The sequence below is a fragment of the Oncorhynchus mykiss genome, chromosome 27, assembly GCF_013265735.2.
Source record: "Oncorhynchus mykiss isolate Arlee chromosome 27, USDA_OmykA_1.1, whole genome shotgun sequence".
NCBI lineage: Eukaryota > Metazoa > Chordata > Actinopteri > Salmoniformes > Salmonidae > Oncorhynchus > Oncorhynchus mykiss.
The window spans coordinates 12,610,705-12,630,000 of NC_048591.1; the positions used below are offsets into that span (position 1 = coordinate 12,610,705).

General features: G+C 44.3%; 1 protein-coding gene across 2 annotated transcripts in view; it reads right to left on the reverse strand.

Moving 5' to 3' along the window:
- Positions 1-19,296, reverse strand: part of LOC110507564 (numb-like protein) — a 62,005-nt gene that overhangs the window by 3,807 nt on the left and 38,902 nt on the right. For both annotated transcript variants that reach the window (XM_021587630.2, XM_036964704.1), the window contains exons 2-8: positions 15,918-16,068; positions 10,821-10,895; positions 6,926-7,000; positions 3,606-3,746; positions 2,992-3,199; positions 2,043-2,306; positions 71-250 (exon numbers count right to left, since the gene is read on the reverse strand). In XM_021587630.2, coding sequence (XP_021443305.1) covers positions 71-250; positions 2,043-2,306; positions 2,992-3,199; positions 3,606-3,746; positions 6,926-7,000; positions 10,821-10,895; positions 15,918-16,043 — 1,069 coding nt within the window. In that variant the 5' untranslated portion in view covers positions 16,044-16,068. The remainder of the gene's footprint in view (positions 1-70; positions 251-2,042; positions 2,307-2,991; positions 3,200-3,605; positions 3,747-6,925; positions 7,001-10,820; positions 10,896-15,917; positions 16,069-19,296) is intronic.

The window sequence follows — 19,296 nt, forward strand, 5'->3', positions numbered from 1 at the left end:
TGAGCTGTACACTACATGTTAAGCCAGACTAGAGCTCATAGAGAGAATGATAAGGTAATCAATGAGTTACCTTGCAGGGGGGCAGGGGGAGGGGGGATGGCTGGGGGCACAGTGCAGGCTGGCAGGCCGTTGGGGGTGGGGTTGGAGAAGAGTTCCTCAGAGGGCCTGGTGAAAGAATGGTTGATCTGGCTGCACAGAGCGTTGATGCTGCTGTCTGCCTCGCCACACACGGACAGATCCATCTCTGGGACTACAGAGGGGGAGAAGGGTTGAGGATTGGCTTTCCTTTGGATGATTTGATGGCAAGATTAAAGTCTTGGGCCAAAAATACACTTATATAATGATATAAGATTAAAGTACATGACACTGGATGTTAACATTTCTAAGCCTTTTATTGAAAAGTAATCTGTTCCCATGGTCCTATGAGGTCTTCATCATCTTTTGTACTTCAAAGTCAGAAAATAAAAGTTCCTCTGTAACACACCCGACCAGTCTGTTATTCATGCATGAGATTTTCTATAGCCTAAATCCTTAGTGTAGAAAACAGAGAAAACCTCTCAACCTATAGCAAGTAGATAAAAATAGCTCAAAATGTGTGTAATTCCCCTATCAGTGACCTGTCCCTGACAGAGAGAGAGCAAAGCCTGTGGAGAGCAGAGAGAGCCGTGGGGCCAATCAGAACCAGAGGGGTCACTGGTGGATGTAATCCCTATGGAGCTGCTGCTGCATCGTCTCTCTGTTGGGTCCTATTAATTAGGGCACACCGTAGCAAAACCTTTTGCAACGAAAACGAAAATGGGCATTTCTTATTGGACAAGTTTAAGTAGTCACACCCTGTTTCAGTCTGTTTTCTTCTGTTTGGTGCCTAATGAATATGACCTTGCTTAGAAGAACGACTCCCGGTGCAGATGTAGAGTGTCTTTCTGTCTGGAGAGCCCTGCTGCTTTGTTCATGACTGCCTTGTAATGTCTCTTTCTGAACATTTCATTTGCCCATAGGGTTCAGAGAGGACGGGAGCAGCTGTGGGGTTTCTCTGTGTAGTAGTGTAGTGTTAGTGTGCATGCATGTGTGCATCCGTGTGTGTGTGTGTGTGAATGTGTACTACAATCTCTGGGTCTATGGCTGTGAGAGGGGCTGGCTGGGGGCTGTCTCTGTGGACATGACATCTTTAAGGGGATGTGGAGGGACTGGTCTAGTGGAGACTGCTCATAGACACATTGTTCACAGAGAGAGCTGTGGAATTAGCTGTTACTGTGTGTGTGTGGGTGTGTGTACATGTGTCCTGTGCTTGCGTGTGTTCATTCTCGTGTGGCTTCTATTGCTAGCTAAGTGCGTGTGTGGGTGTCTTCTATGCATGCGTGGGATTCAAATAGGTACAGATCCTATACGAAAGAGAGAGTCTCTGTACACTATGCCACTGCTACTGCTGCATACATGAATGTAAATAGATGTCAGGCACAATTGTGCTGCAACCTTCAGAAATGTGTGTTTATTAATTATTAAAAGCCACGGCCTGCCACCATCAGCTTCATAATAACTATAATCAACAGAACTGAGTGGTTTAATCTACCTTACTACTGCAGGAACAAAGCCGTGCTGGGAATCCTAATTATCATACTTATAACCATTACATGGACTCAGCAATCAGCCACAGCAATTAACAACATCCTTAATAACACACTAATGATCAACTCCACTGCTATTATGACCCCAATCAATCTCTGGCTTCACTTGTTCCTGGTCAAATACTACTTTGGTGTAATAATAAATACGTTGTCATAAGGGTCCAGAGTTTTTTCTGACCCATGATCTGACCAGGAAAAAGCCCTGAATTGGCCTTGGTCATATCATGAAGGTAGGAAAACTCCAGGCTCTGGTTGACATTAGCCTTGATTTCCAGGCTTCCTCCGAGTGATGAACACAACATGGAAGGATGGCATTGCAGGACTATGTTGTCCTATACTGGTGAGGCTAACCACTCTTTGTCCTTGGTCATAGAATGCAGAGACTTAGCTAAGCTAACATAAACAGGTGAGGCTAACCTGGGTTCTTGCTTTGGAAGTCGGCGGTCTTGCGCTGCAGGTTGGAAGGCAGGTCGTTGAGGCGCAGCGAGAGCTGCCTCTTGAACGGCGAGTTCTTCCCGCTGAGGGCCGGGAAGCCCCGGAAGGAGCCCTGACGCACCAGTTGCTCAATGGGCGCGTGGCGCCGCGGGATGGCATGCTCCACCCCCTGCCCCACAGGCGAGGCCGAGCCCTCAGGGGGTGAGGAGGTGCCAGGGGGGATGGCTGGGATGGTACACGGGGGCTCTGGAGACAGACAGAGTACAATGGTCAATGTTGGACTACAATGACCAGGGTAAATGTTGGTCTATAATGACCAGGGTTAATCTTGGACTACAATGACCGGGGTAAATGTTGGACTATAATGACCAGGGTTAATCTTGGACTACAATGACCAGGGTAAATGTTGGACTACAATGACCCGGGTTAATCTTGGACTACAATGACCAGGGTAAATGTTGGACTACAATGACCAGGGTTAATGTTGGACTACAGTGACCCGGGTTAATGTTGGACTATAATGACCCGGGTTAATCTTGGACTACAATGACCAGGGTAAATGTTGGACTACAATGACCAGGGTTAATGTTGGACTACAATGACCAGGGTTAATGTTGGACTATAATGACCCGGGTTAATGTTGGACTACAATGACCAGGGTAAATGTTGGACTACAACCAGTAACCACTACAGCCAATAACACTGATAAGGGTTACTACTAGCCAACATACAGTAGATGTGTTGTTACACTTCAGAGTGATTGAGGAGAACAACAATCATCGACAGTGAGTGAACCCTCCTGTTCCTGTTAGCTCTATAACACAGGCCACATTTGACTTTCCAGGAACTTTCCAGTGATACATTAGAATGTGAGAGACAGGTGTGACTGTCTGTGTGTTTGTGCTGCTCTCCGTCTCCTGATGAGTCATACCTTTCTTCTTGTCCTGCAGCTGCTTCGTGATGTCATCGCGCTCGCCCCCCTGCTGGCTGGACGACGTCATGCGGAACGAGCCCTCGCGCACGAAGGAGGTGCGGCTGGCGTCGAACGAGGCTGTGACGCCGCACTCTTTCTCGCGCCGCTGCTTCCTCTCCAGACAGGCGGCGAAGGCACAGCCCACGGCGTGGCTCATACGCTCTCCCTGGTGACCGCAACACACCCGGTCAACACCCCTCCTCAACACCCCTGTGTGTGTATGTGGGCGCATGCATGTTTGCATGTGTGTAAAACTCTATTATATGTGAATGGCCACTAATACTGAAACATACACATTGACAAATCTGAATATAGCCTAAAGCCAGTCAATTTCCATACTGGAAAATGCTTTATCAAACCAAAGCCATGTCTTTGAGCAATGACTATAAAAGTGGTTATCACCCTGTAGGAAATATGTCTCAGAGTGCCAGGAGGTCACAGTGGATAGGGCTAAAAGAAGCAATTGAGATGGAGATAACCCTAGAGTAATCCTAATCTTAATCCCTGGGTGAGCGATATGGGGATTGGACTAGTCGCTGGGCCTGGGCCCACTCACACACACACACCCTCACCGAGTCCTTCAGGGCCATGAAGCAGTGGCAGATCCAGCGGCGTGTGGTGCCGTCACGGCAGATGTAGGAGAAAGCCTTGTCATAATTGCGGTCGGGCGCGCAGAAGGACACCTTCTCAATGGTCTGGTCTACGATGAGGTCCTAAAGACAAAGACATTACATTGTAGAGAAGGCTGATTTTGCCACGTCATAAATGAAACGTATCACACATAACATGTTAGCCTATAGAGAATGCATATGATTAAAACACACATACTAAAATATCAAATGTCATTATTTGGTGAGGAAAGATAATCTGCCGAAAATCAACCTTTGTTACTCTCAAGCACTAGATCTTGTTCACAGCTCTACAAATCATGAGGTAAAACATGATGCAAAACATGATGTAAACATGATGTAAAACATGATGTAAACATGATGTAAACATGATGTAAAACACGATGTAAACATGATCTAAAACATGATGTAAAACACGATGTAAACATGATGTAAAACATGATGTAAAACATGATGTAAACATGATCTAAAACATTATGTAAAACACGATGTAAACATGATCTAAAACAGGATGTAAAACATGATGTAAGACATGTAAAATATGATGTAAACATGATGTAAAATATGATGTAAGACATGATGTAAAACATGATGCAAACATGATGTAACATGATGTAAAATATGATGTTAGACATGACGTAAAATATGATGTAAGACATTATGTAAACATGATGTAAGACATTATGTAAAATATGATGTAAAACATTATGCAAACATGATGTAAGACATGATGTAAAATATGATGTAAAACATTATGCAAACATGATGTAAGACATGACGTAAAATATGATGTAAAACATTATGCAAATATGATGTTAGACATGACGTAAAATATGATGTAAGACATGACGTAAAATATGATGTAAGACATGACGTAAAATATGATGTAAGACATTATGTCAATTATGATGTAAGATATGATATAAAACATGATGTAAAACATGATGCAAACATGATGTAAACATGATGTAAAATATGATGTAAGACATGACGTAAAATATGATGTAAGACATTATGTAAATTATGATGTAAGATATGATATAAAACATGATGTAAAACATGATGCAAACATGATGTAAACATGATGTAAAATATGATGTAAGACATGACGTAAAATATGATGTAAGACATTATGTAAAACATGATGTAAAACATGATGTAAGACATGATATAAAATATGATGTAAGACATGACGTAAAATATGATGTAAGACATTATGTAAAATATGATGTAAAACATGATGTAAACATGATGTAAGACATTGTTTTTCTCTTGTTCCAGAATCTGTATCAGGCTCATTCAGGAGTTTCGGCTGGTGACCATAGGGAACTATCAGGTGAGGAAGGCCCCCCCCCCCCCCCCCCCCCCCCCCCCCCCCATGCCACTAGTGGCCCCTGGGCTCCCGACACCCTTTGAGTCAGAGTGGAAGGAGTGGGAAACAAGAGATGAAAGGTAAACGGGGCTCACACTCATCTAGGGACTTCCTTCCACTCTTCATCTGGGAATAGGAAGAGAGGGATGAATGAAGCGGGCAAGCAATAAATAACAGTCTATTCATTCAGAGCCAATTAGTAGATGAAGAAAGGCTGGTGGTGGAAGTGAACGTCTGGTTATGTGTGTGTGCGAGCGCTGGAGTGGGTTTCCTCTGGGTGGGTGGAGGTGAGGGGGATAGCACTGTGGGATCACTCATAGGCATGTCACTGAAAAACTGAAAGGGGGCACAGTGCTGAGTCATGTCACATGGGTCAGATACAGAGGCGGAGGGAGAGGGGGCTTTCTTTCTCTGTGGCGGTGGTGTTCTTTAACGCTGACTTTAAGTGGACCGGGAGAGGGAGGGAGGGGAGGGTCTTTAGGAGACTGTGCTGACTCAGTGAGGTAGGGGGTTACAATAAAGAGGGGAGGTAGAGGGATGCTGAGGGGGGATGGGGGGTCCATTTGTCTACTGCCACACAGGAAACAAAAAAGACTGCTTAATGGGACTGTTTCTCCCCCCTTTTTTTTCTCTGGCCTGACAAGAAACGTGGGTAATTGCACTCGCAATAGGGGCCCCTGGAGGCCAGACAGTCCTGTACTGAGGTGTGCATGTGTGTTTCTTTGTGTGTGTGTCAAATCAAATGTTATGTGTGTGTGTGTGCTGTGTCTCCCTCCCCAAAGCCCCCTTTGACATCCAAGTATATAAAAGCATCGGACTGGTGAAAACGTTGGCTGGAGGAAGTTCCTTGCCCCAATCCATTCCTTTTAAATCCATGAGGGAGAGTGCACAAGAGAGAACGGAGAGAAGGAGGAAGAACAGAACTGGAATTTACAGTCAGGCTCTGTCTGAGGCCAAAGTACGAATTTGATGTCAAATTCAAGTCATGCTGTCAATATATTTACATTTTAAATGTCAAGTGTGAAAACTCAGCAGTCCGGCCTAAAGTAAGTCTAATCTGGCCAGCGAGGATAAACACAGTCATCGGGACAGGCACGAGGTATGGTCCTTGTGCTCTGAGTGTGAAGAGTGACATCATCAATCTCAGCCCAGACTGAGAATGGCAGGTGACCTGGGAAAGTGCTGGGGTAGAGAGAGACCTGCAGTGTGGGTAACGAGAGGGGGGAGAGTAGCAGCCGAAAGGGTGGTGAAGGTGAAGGGTAGAGGGGGGAGAGTAAAAGACGAACGGGGAGTAGGGGGAGGGTAGAGGGGGAGAGGAAAAGACGAACAGGGGAGTAGGGGGAGGGTAGAGGGGGAGAGTAAAAGACGAACGGGGGAGTAGGGGGAGGGTAGAGGGGGAGTGCCAGCTTCTCTCCTGCTGAGCAGTTTTCTTTCTTTGTCTTTCCAACACACTTTACCTACTACAGATGTAGGATCTTAATTTGAGGCAGTTTGCTACGGCATAAAAATGATCCTGCAGCAACCAGAAATGGGAATTATTATGTGGATTATTGTTATGGAAATGTTTGTAGGAGTTGAAAGATTTCCATGTGGACATTACAAACTTCAGAAGCCTTTTTAAACTTCAAATGCACTACACATTTCAAATGTCCAGCATTGCAGGAAAGTTATCCTGCATCAGAGTGATCAAATTATGATCCTACATCTGTACACTTGCTCTGTCATACGAACTCTGGACTTACTGAGATAGAGACCACCAGCAGGGGTATCTATGGTCCCAGGCTGCTGTTTCATGTTTAGTCACTGTTGACATCTGGAAGCAGACTTTGTATGTTTGTATGTATGATTAGCACACACTTTTATGCAAACAGCCCTGCAGGCACACTCTTACCTTGGTTTTGTCATCCACCACTCTGAGACCGTCTGCTGAAACCCACAGCACTGCTTTCACTGTCTTCTTGCCACTCTGTGGAGAGAGACCAAGATAGGGAGAGAGAGAGAAAGTGAGAGAGGGAAAGAGAGATAGGGAAAGAGATAGGGAGAGAGAGAGAGTGAGAGAAAAGAGAGGAAAAAATAGGTTTTCTGCAGTATTATAAATGTAAGAGTTATAAACTTCCTCAATAATTGGATTTATACCAAAACATCGCACAGCTGATCATATTTCCACCCTACACCCCCTGATAGATAAACATCTCCACCACAATAAGACAAAAATGTATGCTTGCTTTATTGACTTCCAAAAAGCATTTGATTCTATTTTGGCATACAGGACTGTTCTAAAAGTTAATGAAAGTGGTGTAGGGGGTAACATATAACATAATTCAATTGCTATACGAGTATTATCAAAATGAGCAAGAAAAAAATACAATTCTTTAACCAGGTACGAGGCCTTCAACAGGGTTGCAATGTCAGCCCCGCGTTCCTCAATATTTACATCAAAGAATTGGCCAATATTATAGAAAAATCCTCAGCCTCTGGTCTAAATCTCCACAATTCAGAGGTTAAATGCCTGGTATTCGCAGATGACCTGTGGCTGCTGTCACCCACAGCACATGACCTACAGCAGAGCCTGGACCTGCTAGAGCAGTACTGCCAAACCTGGGCCCTAATTATTTTCCAGAGAAGATCCAGATCTCAGGGAATAAGACCAAAGTTTTCAATTGGTAGAAAATACAGAGTACTGCACACACTACAATTACTTAGGTTTAAAAATAAGCTCAACTGGACACCTAAATGAGACAGTAAATGAACTGAGAGAGAAAGTACACAGGGCATTCTACGCCATTAAAAAAAAAACCTATTGAAATACCAATTCACATTTGTCTAAAACAAATTGAATGTCTCATTGCACTTAATGGCAGCGAGGTGTGGGGTCCACTTGCAAAACAAGATTTCACCCAATGGAACAAACACTGCATGCATAGTTCTTTAAGATTCTCTTACATGTCCAGAGGAAAACTACAAACAACGCATGCAGGGCAGAATTAGGCCAATATCCACTGAATAATAAAAACTAAAAAATAGCAATTACGTTTTGGAAACATCTAAAATACAGTGACCCCCTCACATATTATTACCAGACTCTGCAATGCCAAGAGTCCTGGGGCTGAGTTCACAAACCTGTTCTACTAACACACTGACGCCTCAGGACCAGAACATCCAATCAATCAGAATAAATCAAATTACAACACAGTCTAAACAAGACTACATGACCTATTGGGAAACACAAGCACAAAGCAAAATGCTGTGCTATCTGACCCTAAATCAATAGTACACCATGACAAACTATTTGGCCATGGTTACTGATCAAAACCATAGAAAAACCTTGACAAAGTACAGGCTTAGTAAGCGCGGCCTTGCCATTGAGGAGGGTAGACACAGGAAAACCTGGCTCCCCATAGAGGAAAGGCTGTGCAACCACTGCACCCCAGCAGAACTCGAGACAGAGCGGCATTTCCTGACAAAATGTACAAAATAAAGTGTAAAACAATTACAGTGTCATTTAACCAAATGTGAAACCCTTATTTAAGGTTTCAATGACCTCTCTGATGAGGACAGGCTACCAGTCCGGTTGGGCGAGGACACAGAGAACTGTGGGTGAACAGCGCACTACACTGCTGCTTGCCATAAGATGAGGCACAGTGTCTGACAGACCAACCAACCTGCACATGTCCTCTATGCCATTGTTATTGTTATTGTTGTTACTGATTGTCCGGTTAACAATCTTAATTATTATTATTTTGATTGTGTTAATATAAAAAATTAATGAATCACTTCATTTCCAAAGTACGCTTTGGCAATATGTACATTGTTACATCATAACAATAAAGTAATTCAAATTTAATTGTATTGGGAGGGAGGGATTGAGGGAGGGGGAGAGCGAGAGAGAGCGAGAGCGAGGGAGAGAGAGAGCACCACTCTCATCCAACACACTCACACCACAGGGCCATTCTATCACTCTGGCCTGGCATCATCAATTGTGAATTTATCTGACTGATGCTGCAGGACCGGTGCAGTCAGATCACCAGAGGCCTAAAACATATGGCTGTATAGTGGATCTAAGGGTTTTCATTGTCCTCAAGTGGCAATAGTGGAATGCATGTCCCAGTTGTTCTGTTTCTCTGTAGGAGGCAGTAGATAAAGAGAAATAGAGGCGGGTATCCTACTGAGGGAAGCCAGCTGGCTGTCTCACTTCACAAGCCTCTCTATCTATTCAGCAGGGGGCACCAGAACAAGGCCAGGCTAAAAATACCATCAAAATATGAGGGTAGCTGGGAGAGCAGTATTCCTGCTGAGGGGCTGAGATTTGTGTGTGTGTGTGTGTGTGTGCGTGCGTGCGTGTGTGCGTGCGTGTTTGCGTGCGTGCGAGAGAAGGAGAAAGAGCGAGATGAGGGAGACTGAGAGCGCTGCAGGAAATGACTTTGAAAAGCGTGGCAAACCGATGAAGCGTCAGTATTTTGCATAATCCCAAAGAGAAAGCGCGAGGGGAGAGTGGGAGAGGGGAAGGAAGAGTTGAGGCAGTGAGAGAGCTGAACTAGAGGAGAGGTGGAGGAGCACGATGTGAAGCATAGAGGAGCGTGTGAAAAACAAGGTAAAGCGATGGAGAGGTAGTGGGAGAGGAAGAGGAGGAGAGCCTCCGAGAGAAGCTACGAGTTGCTCCCTGACTACCAGCCAGAATCACAGCCAATCACTATACTGCAGATTGGAGAGAGAAAGAGAAATAGCAGGAGAGAGAGGGAACTGAGTGTGTTTATAGGCAAAAGAAAAGTGACAAAGGAGATGACAGGGGTGCAGCAGACTTGCTGATGAAGGCTAAAGGATAGAAGAGATACACACACGCTAGAGTGCACACACACACACACACACACACAACTACCCTGCTGAGCAGTGGACAAAGCCCATGAAAGACGATGAGAAAAAAAGGGTCAGGCTGGGAAAACAAACAAAACAGTGAAACACCGGAGCCATCCAGGCTTCTCCATGGGTCTAGGCCTGCTCTCCCAACTCCTTCCCCACAGACAGAGCCCCGAGGTCGGGAGAGCCTGGGAGCTGACAGGGGGGTGTCCCCTACTTCCTGACCCCACTCTGACTGCATGCCACCCTATCCCCAAGACCCTGTCTAGTATACCAGGCTTCTCAGCAGCACTGGCCCGGGCAGTAGCACATGCTATGGTCGCTTTCTCGCTGTTTGCAGCTTGTGCTTGTGTGACCCGGCCTGTTCTGTGTCACACTGTTCGCACGGCCTGGGCGACTCTGCCTTCCCAGAGGGCCGAGTGGCGGGCGGCTGTTCTAAAGCTGTGGTACGGGGATGGTCAGGTCTGAGTAGCTGAGCTCATTACTGAGACTAAGGAGGGCTCAGCCCCACCAGGAGAAGGAGCAAGGGGCTTAGATTAGGAATTAAATGCAGATGCTTGGGGTAAGATTGGGCTGAGCTTAAAGACAAAATAGAGGTAGGTAGAGGGCAGAAGAGGAGAGGAGATATGGATCTGGGGATAAGATGTAAGAGGTGAGTAAGGAGAAAAAAGGGAATTGGAAGGAAAAAATCTAAACGGGTGAAAAAAGCTGAAAAAATCTCAAGAGGGAGCAGGAGACTGCAGTGGTATCGGTGCGTGTGTGCGTGTTGAACTACTGCATACGTGCACGGTGCAGGATATCTTATAATGAGTTGATAACTCCACCAGGATAAGAATACCTGCCTATACAACAAAACATGGCTGCCTACGTAAACAGAAATACAACAATACAACAGAGGGACCTGAAGGGGTTTAGAGTGGAGGGATACTTACAATTTTGAGCTTTTTGACAGCCTCCTCACACACATGCATCCCTCTGGATTCCTCCACCTCCACTAGACCCAGGTACTACAGAGAGAGAGAGAGGGATAGAAACAACAACAGAAAGAGAGAGAAAATGTTAAAACCGAGAGGGAGACGCAAAGGCTATTATGAAGATTCATACAAACTGCGTGAACACACAAATATGCCCAAGTAACCTATGCAATCTATTTAATACCCTCTGCATTCACATTATCACAAAATAGTGTAAGTCCTTCCATTCCAAAGTGAGCTACCAGACCGTGTTAGTTGCCAATAATGAGGATGAATGAGGGAGGATAAGAGACCTTTTACGGGATTAGATTTCCTGTCCCACAGAGTTCCCTGTGGCGCATCGGAGGCCCTTGGAGAGACAATTAGGTTGCCAGAGCTTTTTTTTGTAAAATACAAACCCATTCCTCTGAGCCAAGCCAGCAGAGTGAAAAACATACAGAAAAGCTGTCTCAAATACAGTTTGAAAGTGAGTCTTTATTTAGCCCATTTAGAGTTGTGTGGCTGAGTGAAAGTGGACAGAGAAAATGAGAGAGAGAGAGAGAGAGAGAGAGAGAGAGAGAGAGAGAGAGAGAGAGAGAGAGAGAGAGAGAGAGAGAGAGACAGGCAATGTTCTCTCAAAATTGTTTCATCACTGAGCAAATTTCAGTTCTGCTGAGCTCAAATTTGAACATTGTGCAACTTTGTGCAACTTCCGGCGTGCTTTTGCTGTGAACACTGAGGCTCTACCCACTTTAAGTTAGTTTTAACAGTGGTCAAGTAAGCTTCTGTGGCTCTCATAATGTAGGCCTAACAATGGAGAAAACGCATACAATAACATTTTAACATGGAAATAGCTGTTCTACATTCAGCCTACAGTAGCAGCCAATGAGTGGTGTTCAATGTAGGCCTACATTACATAAAGCTTTTGAAAAAAACATGCAGGGCTTGACATGAACCTGTTTATCAACGTGTCCTTCAGACAAGGAGGTGACTGAACATGTTGTTGTGTTGTTTGATGCAAGAAACCACTTTACAAAATAAAACCAGCATTACTCCCATACCATTATTACCGAGAATTAGACAAATGATGCTACCCTCTGCCTATTGCCTACTTAGGCTTGAATAAGCTTTCTCAAAATACAACACTGCCATTTTAGACCCAAAAAAAGCTGTCTAGAAATACACACGTTTTGTGTTCTTGTAGGAAGCAATCACTCCCCCATTGCTGACTACAAAGGATCTATAACTGGGGTAATAACTCACTAACTAGCAAAGGATATGAACAAATGTACACATGTAGCTCTCACTTTGATCTCAAAACAAGCGCATCTACCCACAACCGCTGATGCTGTAAACACAGTCCAGTTCAAAGTGAATGGCACAAATCCATATATGGCAATGGTCTATTTGCATATACAGTAGGCTACTGCAGCTTTGATTGGATATGGCGCACCGGTCTGTGTAGAGTACGGGCTGAGTAGTGGTGTCATTGCAATAGAATCCTACTCTGATGTGTTCTGACTACAACAAAATATCTTATATAGTTAATTTTGCATACTAAGTATTGCATAGTTTGTTTTGTTTCGGTATGTTGCATTGAAAGTGGCTAATATTTTGTTGATTCGATCACAATTCCCACAGTAAAGGGAACCGTTGATAGTGTTAACTGACGGGGAAAACTCTAGAAAGCTGAGTGAAGTTCAATCTTGTGCTTCTCTGCGCAGGCTGATATTTATTCTGTGCAGCAGTCCAGGGGTGCTGCGTACCCACGCGCAGTTTAGAGGGAACATTGGCGAGAGGGAGATAGAGAGAGAAATAAAGGGAGCGAGAAAGAGAGAGAGAGAGAAACAGAGAGAGACACCTTGTGTAGACTTTGGCCTGCCTACAAACACTGCTGCTATGTGCTCCAAACAACTGCTGCTATGCTCTTGAGGCAAGATGGCACCGACAGACATGGTCGCCTTGTTCTATAAACATTTCGCTACCGTACGCGACCAATAAACTTGAATTTGTATAGACCTTTTTAACAGCTTTTTGAAGAGGTCCCAAAGAACTTCCGATGCGTTTGTAAACAACCGCTGTTCCATCACGGCTGTAAACAGCTAGCTAGCTAAGCTAGTGTACTTAGTATACTTCAGGGGTAGACCGCGAGCTAACAGAAGCTCGCCAAGCAATTATGAAAGTACCTGCATTTTTTTCATTTGTTCCATTACAAACTGTCATAAACATAAAGCTCCCGGCTACTATCCAATCAAAGCCACATTCACATTTCCCCACCCTAATATCTGCCAATGAATTTCCAGCAATATTTACCAACTGTCTGTTTTGTGTGCGTGTTTGTTTATCACTCCATGTAGCCAGTTAGCGATGCTAATGATAACCATCTTGTGGGTAGACAGACAGACTCCCCAATAACCTTCTCAATTAAATGGTAACTGCAAAGTAGGCTTACCTGACAGAATTACAGTACCAGTCAAATGTTTGGACACCTACTCATTCAAGGGTTTTTCTTTATTTTTACTTTTTTCTACATTGTAGAATAATAGTGAAGACATCAAAACTATGAAATAACACATATGGAATCATGTAGTAACCAAAAAAGTGTTAAACAAATCAAAATATATTTTATATTTAAGATTCTTCAAAGTAGCCACCCTCTGCTTTGATGACAGCTTTGCACACTCTTGGCATTCTCTCAACCAGCTTCACCTGGATGAGAGAGTACAGAATGAAGATAGGCTAAAACTGCTTTTCCAATAGAACTCCCTGATCACACTAGTAGGTGATGTCATGGCGACAATGGCTAGCTAAGCTCTTGCATAGAAACAGGTCATCGGGTCAAACGGTCGTCTCACGCCGAACTGCGCATGTGCAGGCTGTGAAACGGAAGGCACTCATTTGATATAAAGTGGTTTATTGACCAAAATGAAAACGTGTCAGTTTGTCAATCACGAGGTTGGAGTAATAACATGTTCAACTACTTAAGACATTGTCTCGAATGTAGGTTGTGCCTTTAGATGTTGAGAAAATTAACAAATAAGGAAGCACTTCTCTCATTTACTTCTCAAACTCCAAACCTTGGCCTGGTCTGTTTGATCTATTTCGCAAGCTTTCCTGTAAGTCTTACGAAGTTGCGCCTTTGGGTTTAGAAACTCTGTGCCAACACATTCCTCTCTTGCTAGATGCACAATTAAAAAGGAATTACACTCAAAAATCTTTGTTTACCTAAAAAAAATGTAATCTGATGTGATTTAAGCATTGATTTAAGCATGGACTCAGAAGATCAATTTTCGTTGTTTCTCTATGAATAATTGTACTTTTGAGAGTAAAAAAGTTTTAAAAAATTCTACACCAGGAAAAATAAACCAGCAAAAACAGAATTCAGGAAAATAGAAAATATCATTTTGATAATGTATATTAATGACTATTTTACCAGCTATAATGACATCTATTGTACACTAAGGACAGAGGGATGAGTTGCAGGGTAGAGTAGAAGAGAAGAATGTGCCTATTTAAATGCTATAAAAAATAGTAGCTTGCAATATTTTTTTAAAGTATCTCTCATGCTAGACAAAAGTTGGAGACCCCTGGTCTAGTGGTTTTCTCAAGGTTACAATTAGCATTTTGACCATAGTATTTGCATGTGGGATGGCCCTGGCAACCAGTGTTTCATCTAGTTTTTTAAATTAATGTTTATAGATTTCCCAAAGAAGCATCGCAGCGGGCTGCATTTCCTGCATGGATAGTAATGCTAGCAGCAGGAGGTGGTGGCACTGGGATTATGTGCAGCACACAGGCAAGATGTTTATCAAGTTAACCATCTATTCCAGGTAACGTCAGATAGCTAGCTAGCTTGCTACATATAAATAGGAGAGACAGACATCCAATATATATATATTTTTTTATGACACAAACGTTAGCTTGATCTGCTAAAAACAACAACATTAGCTACCTAGCTAGTAGCTAAGCTCGTTAGCTAATGAACAGATTTCCAGTCCCAAAGAGAGAACTATGACAATACAAAAACACAATTCCAACGAAATATCAAATGTTATACGACTTGAGAATAATGAAACAAGTCCTAGTCTAATTTCTATGTATCCTAACCTCAGATTCAGAGACCTGTGAAATCTGCTCAACCCTGTCTATGGATGAAGGTCCCAAAGAAAGTCACAGGTCCTGGAGAAACTGAAGGGTATATCTCCAATGGGCTTCGGAAAGTATTCGCACCCCTTGAGTTTTTCCACATTTTGTTACGTTACAACCTCATTCTAAAATGGATTAAATCGTTTTCCCCCCCTCATCAATCTACACACAATACCCCATAAAGACAAAGCAAAAACAGGTTTTTAGATTTTTTTTGCCAGACCCTTTACTCAGTACTTTGTTGAAGCACCTTTGGCAGTGATTACAAAATCAAGTCTTCTTGGATATGACGATACAAGCTTGGCAGAGTTGGGGAGTTTCTCCTATGCTTCTCTGCAGATCCACTCAAGGACATTCAGAGGCTTGTCCCGAAGCCACTCCTGAGTTGACTTGGCTGTGTGCTTAAGGCCGTTGTCCTGTAGGAAGGTGAACCTTCACCCCAGTCTGAGGACCTGAGCACTATGGATGAGGTTTTCATCAAGGATCTCTCTGTACTTTGCTCCGTTCATCTTTGCCTCAATCCTAAGTAGTCTCCCAGTCCCTGCCACTGAAAAACATCCCCACAGCATGATATTGCCACCACCATGCTTCACCATAGGAATGGTGGCAGGTTTCCTCCAGGCATGACGTATGGCATTCAGACCAAAGGGTTCAACTTGGTTTCATCAGACCAGAGAATATTGTTTCTCGTGGTCTGGATAAGAGTTAGGATAAGAGTAAAAGTCAGAACTAAGTTAGATCTAAGGCTAGAGTTAGGCAAGTTTTGTAAGACGAAATATAACTTCCTTCCCTGTTGTCCCAGATAGTATGCCAATTGAATCTTATACCTCAATATTTTGAACCAAAAGATTAAGAGTGATAAGAGTTAGGTTGAGGTTTAGTTAAGAGTCAGCTTAAGATCAGGTCCCAGGACAGGGGTCTCAGTCTTACCCTGACAGGGAAGTTGCATTTGCCCTTGCGCACGGCCTCCTCGTCTGCCTGCCACTGGTGGGGTCTACTGGCCTCCGGCACGTAGGTGGGCTTCTTCCTGCGCAGGCTCTGACGCAGCTTATTCATCTCCGGGGTCTGGGGCTCCCTGTTGCTATGGAGACAAAGACATACAAGGGGGCGAGGTCAGTATGTGTTAAGGGTGCACTCTTGACAGCGAAGGGGCGGGAGGGTGTTATCATAGAGGTGAAACGACAATGACAAGAAATGGCACCTCTGCTCTGAAAGCGAGAGAGACAACTATGGTGGCCCAGAGGGGCAAACTCCATTTTAAAGAAATCAAGTGTAGACAACACTGTAACATGTGGAACATTTTAAGTTCCTTGGTGTACACATCATAGACAAACTGAAATGGTCCACCCACACAGTGTGGTGAAGAAGGCGCAACAGCGCCTCTTCAACCTCAGGAGGCTGAAGAAATTTGGCTTATCACCCAAAACATTGGCAAATGTTTACAGATGCACAATCGAGAGCATCCTGTCGGGCTGTATTACAACTGCACCGCCCTCAACCGCAAGGCTCTCCGTAGGGTGTTGCAGTCTTTACAACGCATCACCGGGGGCAAACTACCTGCCCTCCATGACAGCTACAGAACCCGATGTCACAGGAAGGCCAAAAAGATCATCAAGGACAACAACCACCCGAGCCACTGCCTGTTCATGCTGCTATCATCCAGAAGGTCGAGGTCAGTACAGGTGCATCAAAACTAGGACAGAGAGACTGAAAAACAGCTTCTATCTCAAGGCCATCAGACTGCTAAACAGCAATCACTAATTCAGAGGCTGCTGCCTACATTGAGACCCAATCACTGGCCACTTTAATAAATGGATCACTAGTCACTTTAAACAATGGCACTTAATAATGTTTACATATCTTACATTACTCATATCACTTGTTTATACTGTATTTTATACCATCTACTGCACCTTGCCTATGTCGCTCGGCCATCGCTCATCCATATACTTATATGTACATATTCTCATTCCCCCATTAGATTTGTGTGTATTAGGTAGTTGTTTGGGAATTGTTAGATTACTTGTTAGATATTACTGCACTGTCGGAACTAGAAGCACAAGCATTTCACTACACTCATTTCGCTGCTAACTATGTGTATGTGACCAATAGAATTTGATTTGATGATTTGAAATGAATGACAGTAGTGTTTTACACACCCACCACAACCTAGTAATTGAATCCATATTATCATCATTAAATATCTATACAGAGCTCTCTCGATTAGATGTGTTTAATCACATTTCCATCAATGTTTAGAGTCAAAAGGCTTACAGGTAGATTAGTTCACAAACCCCAGACGGTCCTTTCATCCTGTGGGCTTTGAACATTGGAATTATTGCCGGATGTGTAAAAAACACAAACACAAACACAAACACACACACACACACACACACACACACACACACACACACACACACACACACACACACACAAAATTAGGTCATTCAGCCAGAATACCTGTTTTGCATTGGTAATTTCAACGTCTTCATAATGAAACATGACACCATCAAAACAAGTCTTGTTTAAAAATGCTAATGAGTCATTTTTTGTGGGAGTCAGTTTCTCACTCTGCGAGTATGAACACTGAACTAGAAAAAAAGAACCATCTCAGAATATCGCACGGCCTGTTTAAAGCGGAACAGACAAATGATCTTACCATCTTGGGCATCTCAGATCTTGGGCATCTCAGCGATCACGCCCCAAGCTTCGGCATTCCTTTCTCCTGGCTTTCACTAAGTATTTGTCTAGTTGGTGTGTTGAAGTGTTCCCAAAAGTTTGATCAGAAAGTATAATCAGCTGATCTAGATCTGTCAGCCCTGTAGAACTGTTCTCCTCCCTTAAAACACACAGGCCAAGGTTTATTTACTGACTCAAACACACTGCTATTAGATACGTCTGGGACACACACATACACACAGCTCTGTCACCTTACGGGATGGGTAGCAGGTGTGAGGCATGGCACGGCTTAAGTGAAAGTGTGTGTAAAATTGGGTGTGTGTACAGGCACATTGGGATCTGTTTACGGGGTACACGGGTGTCTTTACTCATGGCTGGCATGGCTGGCATGTGGCTTCTGCCAAGAGTGGCATATCCCTCAGAGGCCGGGAGGGGTGTTTCTGGGCAGCATGCCGGCAGCATGGCACCTGGCCGGCACCCCCTCTGGAGCAGGTGCAGGGGGGCGGCTGGCGTCAGATGGCCCCCCAGGGAAGGAGCAGTGGAGTGGGCTTAGCACCCTGCCACAGGCCCCGGGACATGGGGGACCAGTCCTGCACAGGGAGGGTCCAGGGCTGGGGGAGGCAGGGCAGGGAGGGGCCAAGGCTCTGAGTGTTGTGCTCCAGTTTCAGGGCTGATCTAATCGACTTGCTATGAGGTCATGTGACCTAACGGCTGAGCTCCTGCCAAGGAGGCCGCAGAGGGACAGAGGGGAGGGAAACGAGAAGTATGGAGAGAGAGAGAAATAGATAGAGGGAGAGACGGTAACAGAGAAGGAGGGGAATGAGAGAGTGGGAGGGAATGTGTCAGAAAAGGAGAGGAAAAGAGAAGTGGAATAAAAGATGAAGACGGGGCAGAGGGAGGGAGGGAGGAGACTTTGAAATCTCAATCTGATCTGATTGAGGTCACAGTGTTGGTGCTTGCTTCTCTCTGCCAGGGTATCAACCCCCTGCACCCAGCGCCCTGCCACTCACCCCAGTCAGTACAGACGCGGCATTCAGAGAGCGGCACACTGGCACTGACAACACTTCATCCACTTTTACACCCCAACATCCTAGACCACTGTAGCTTTACAAAACATGCATCTCCACGGCTGAGTACAGACAGTACGACACACAGACACTGACACAGACACAGACATGCACTTAGGCCCAAGTCTCATCCAACGCCTTCCTGCAATGAGAACCAGCTGGAGTTCACAGTTCAACACAACAACAAAAAGTAAAAAAGAGGGAGAAAGGAGAGCGTATCCCAGTCTACAAATCACTCACATAAATAAGACACACATGCATATTAATTGCACACAAAATACACACACACACACACACACATATTTGTTTTACTATCTTAGTGGGGACCAAACAATTGATTCCCATTCAAAATCCTATTTTCCCTAACCCATAAACCTTAACCTAACCCCAAACCCTTAACCTAACTTCTAACCCTAGCCCCTAAGTCTAAAATAACCTTTTTCATTGTGGGACCCGGCGAAATGTCCCCTGAATTTTCCTTTTGAGGATAAACACACACACTCACACACACACACACACACACACACACACACACACACACACACACACACACACACACACAC